We start from the raw sequence: 4,602 nt of genomic DNA, 5'->3' as shown, positions 1-4,602 counted from the left end.
CCCCCCCCCCCCCACGGCTACGCCACTGGTTGATGGTAATGAAAGCCTTTTATAAAAACTTTTCATAAATTTGTATTTGCCTATAATTGTGAATTTAAGACTCCTTTAATGCAATCAATTAATAATACTACTAAACGAAAGATAAGTAATATCAAAAGATCAAGTATTATTATATAGTAATCGGAAATACATTTTAAATTTTTACCTTAAAACGGCAGATGCTGATGGGAATTAATATAATGGTGATCAACCATATGATATGTAAGATGTATATTGTTTTCGTTTCGAAACTAACGGCGTAATTTGCATAGTATACGAAGTACGTAAGAAGGCTCCATTTGGCTAAACCATATAGGCAAGTGATATACGTCCTAGATTGTCCAAGAGGATATTCGAACATGGCCAAATTACAGAACGCGCCAATGGTCATTAATGGTGCCAGCGCTCTTTCTAGCGTCATAGTTTCCGAGTCGGCTAGCATTTTAACTGAATTAGTTTTTGCTGCTCGAAGTACAAACACGTTTTAATACTTTTTATAAGATTTTCAGAAATAGATTCCACAGTTTCTCTAGGAACTTTGTGAGAACTACACTGTAAAATATGTACGCTGAGAGATATAATGTATGTAAGTGCCGTTCAACAAGTATTGAACAACAGAATATATACACACAGATAATCTAGATTAGATTGCCTTTCTTTTCAGGGAATTTTTATTTATAGATATGTAGATTAACGCCACTAGTTATGGATCACCTTGAAAAAAAAATTTATTTTTTTATCTAGAACGATATCAAACATTTAATGAAATATTTAATAGTTATGATCGATCATATATATAAATATTACATTATGGATGATTTTATTTCAATTCGATACCGTTTCATATGTTTTAATTTTAATTAAATGAAATAATGACAATTGTCCACAATTAGACTCCATGTAGTAATTACGGATAAGTTCACCAAATGCTTTATCCTTTTTGGATTTAATTTCAATTGAGCATTTAATATTGACTTTTTTCATGAAATCTAATGCTCTTTACTATCTCCTGTAAAAGCCATAAGGCATTTCTTATGATATTACACTTTAAATTAATTTTTGTAGGTATATATCCTACTTTATGTCTCACGTTTTATTATTTAACAACGTCAATAAAATATGCAGAGCTATTACTAATAAATAAAAAATAATTGACGCTTGAAAAAGATAAGCAAATGCTAAAAAATATTATAATATTCATTATTTAATAAGTAAACGCTATAATTATTTAAATATATAATGTCGTATAACGTATGTATATATATGCCGTTCAACTAGCAAGTATTGAGCGACAGAATGTGCACATAGGTAATCTCGATTAGATTGCATTTATTATTGCGGAATATTTATTAAAGTATTATGAAGGATAAACAGTTATATACGTAACTATACTTGCAACATTATGTCTTTATACTAGGTACAAATGTGTTTAATGGATGCTTTTTATTCACATGGCTTTTAACGACACATGTCGATTTGTGTTGAAGGTGATAACTTTAGTAAAATATTTTATATATTGAAGTTATACGCATAATCCGGGAAAAAAATATTTCTTATATAATTATATATAAGTATAAAATATTAAAAATGTAAAAAAATGAAAGAAAAAGGGCTACGAGCCTAAGAGTTAGTCGTTAGAAATATAAATTTTAAAAAATCACAGTATAAATATGTCATTTAGTCATGTTGTTGACGAAATGGAAGAAATGTGAATATATTGATTCAAAAATGTACTGGAAATTGTACTGCAGTGATGGGATATTGCCGAGAATCTACGGACTTCCCAAGATTCACAAGGAGGGGTGTCCTTTAAGAATAATTGTTTCTTCTATTGATAGCCCTCTATATGCACTCATTTTTACACAATATTATTAAAAATAAAGTTCCTAAACCACGCAGCCACATTGACAATAGTTTTAAATTTGTTCAAAAACTTTATGGGTTTTGTTTGGGGAATGAATATTCGTTAGTTTCTTTTAATGTGATATCATTGTTTACGAACATTCCATTAGATTTGGCTATAAAAAGTGTCCTAAATAGATGGCATTTTATTACACGAGGTTGTTGCATATCGAAAGATGAATTCACTAAGGCTATGCGGTTAGTTTTGGAGTCTACTTTCTTTAGTTTTGATAAAAAAATTTACTATCAGAAATTTGGAACACCCATGGGTTCTCCGTTGTCTCCCATCATTGCAGATCTAGTTATGGAAAATTTAGAGAATTATGCTTTGGAGAGATTTGGAACCTCTTTACTTTAGATATGTAGATGATATCGTGACTACTTATCCTAATCACTTAATTGACGAATTTTTAAAAGTTTTCAACTCCTTTCATTCAAAGTTACAGTTCACTTTGGAGGTTGGGGGAAACAGATTGAATTTTTTAGATGTGACGATAATTAATATAAAAGGTAAATTAAAATTTAATCTCTATCATAAATTTACTTTTTCTGGAAGGTATCTTAGTTTTTTGTCTCTTCATCCTCTTTCACAAAGAAGAGGTGTTCTTATGAGCATGATGGACAGAGCCTTTTTGCTTTCTCATCCAAGGTACCATAGGGACAGTTTTAATTATATTATAAAAACTTTTTTGGACAATGATTATCCTATTGACTTTATTTTTGACACGATCAATTTAAGATTAAGATCCCTTTTTAAACGTAGGACTTTAAGACAAATAGATAAACCGAAGACTGGTACTTCAACTTCGTCATGGTTTACCATTCCTTTTCTACCTTGCGTTTACAAAAAATTTAAGAGCATCATTAAAAATTTTGATGTTAAATTGTCGTTCTTTAGCTTAAATAAAATGGATGGTATTATAAAAGCACAAAAGGATGTTCTTCCTCACGAATCTAGGAAGAATGTTGTTTATAAGATTTATCAATTGTAAAGATTGCAATGCTTCTTATGTCGGACAGACTAGCCGTAAATTAAAGACGAGAATTAATGAACATGAAAATGACATTAATAAGAAGAGCGGGAATTTGTCTGTAATTTCTGAACACAGATTACAATTCCAACATGAATTTGATTGATTGAATACGGAGATTTTGGATGATGAGAGATATTATATGGGAAAAGGATAGTGTCTAAAATGCTTAATATTAAGATGCAAGATAATGGCTTAAATTTGAAATCAGATACTGAGTTCTTACACCATGCATATACGAGCATAATTAATAAATTTTGATTTTTATGTAATGTTTGTTTCTTGTAACTATTCTCATGCGATTATCTGTACTGTTTTCAATTCGAGAACTTTTAACAATATTGTTTCCTTTCTTAATATTTTCACTTAGTGTTCTTTTACACAACTTGACTTTGTTTGTGACACTGCGAACGTTATTTTCTTACGAAGAATACGAATATTTCTAATTTATTAATATTTTTAAATTATTTAATTTATAATGTTGGTGGTTATGGTGTGCATGGGTAAGTATTCTTATGAAACCGTTATTAAGTTTTTAATGACTGTATATTAATGATTTCATTCTTGATACAGCTCGCATTTAGTTAATCAGCTAACGATTACATACTCTCCAGACGTGGCAATCTGAGAGACTTACTTACTGCATCCCATGGCTTCATTATTGCGAACTGATTAAATTATTGTTAATGGAGACTGCTGAAGATGGCTTCAATAGCCGAAACGTTCAGATTTGTATACTACGTATGGAATATTAACTAGAAATATATTTATACTTTTGATTTATGCACTAATTACTGCGTTTAAGGCTCTTAATTGCCCTTTTTTAGTCGTTCTTTATTTGATTATATTTCAAGAGCCCAATTAGAATTTTCTTTAATTTATAATTTACAGATCTGCAAATTTTTAAGTTATAGGTAGTGCTTTACCCTGTAAATGTGAATTCTCAAATATTCTAAAATTTCTCTTTCTATAGATTTCCGAAAAAAACTTTATAAAATTTAGAGGAGTTTAAGATATTTTTTCAGAAATCTTTATAAATATTAGGACCTTGAATAAGTTCTCGCTGTTTTCCAACAGATCGCGTTAACAGAACTGCGTGCGTTTTTACTGCGTGCGTGTAGTTGAAGATGGGAACACATCGATAAGAAACTATGATAAGCAAACTTGAAGTTCAGTGTATGTCATCTCGCCGAAGTGTAAACAACTTTTTGTTTCATAGTGTTGTTACGTTCTGACGACTCCACGATTCTTTTCTTTCGTGGAGAGAATTTATTTCTCAAATGCGAATCACTCGCAGTTCCATGCATGCAATCCCTAAAGCTGGCCGCACACGATGCATGATTTCCTCCATAATAAGCTTACATGTTGCTGTGCCTGCTCTGATGCATGCTAAACATCTTGGTGCATTGAGCAAAATGTACTACCATCCTTGATTTCTGTGTTTGATATGGTGCATTATTTTATGCTCGTTTTCTTGCACACGCCAATGACTGAGACTACCGCTCAGTCTGCTATAACATCTCGTTACGGACACATCTATGATAGAAGTTACGCTTTTATTTAAAAAATCGTATACCTAAGTAAATATTCTTATTCTCAAAGTTCTTGTTTTACAATCATATATGATTAT

At 30.7% G+C, this 4,602-nt stretch overlaps 1 protein-coding gene across 1 annotated transcript in view; it reads right to left on the bottom strand.

The window, feature by feature from the left end:
• The window catches only part of LOC108770718 (glutaryl-CoA dehydrogenase, mitochondrial), a 63,453-nt gene extending 59,054 nt beyond the window's left edge, over window positions 1-4,399 (bottom strand). Inside the window, 1 exon segment of the mRNA XM_083287381.1 lies at window positions 4,335-4,399. Within this exon segment, the coding sequence (XP_083143507.1) occupies window positions 4,335-4,399 (65 nt within the window).
• Window positions 4,400-4,602: the final 203 nt, after the last annotated feature.

This window comes from Trachymyrmex cornetzi, unplaced genomic scaffold (genome assembly GCF_001594075.2).
Source record: "Trachymyrmex cornetzi isolate Tcor2-1 unplaced genomic scaffold, Tcor1.1 scaffold131, whole genome shotgun sequence".
Classification (NCBI taxonomy): Eukaryota; Metazoa; Arthropoda; class Insecta; order Hymenoptera; family Formicidae; genus Trachymyrmex; species Trachymyrmex cornetzi.
This window is presented reverse-complemented; position numbering and strand designations above follow the sequence as displayed.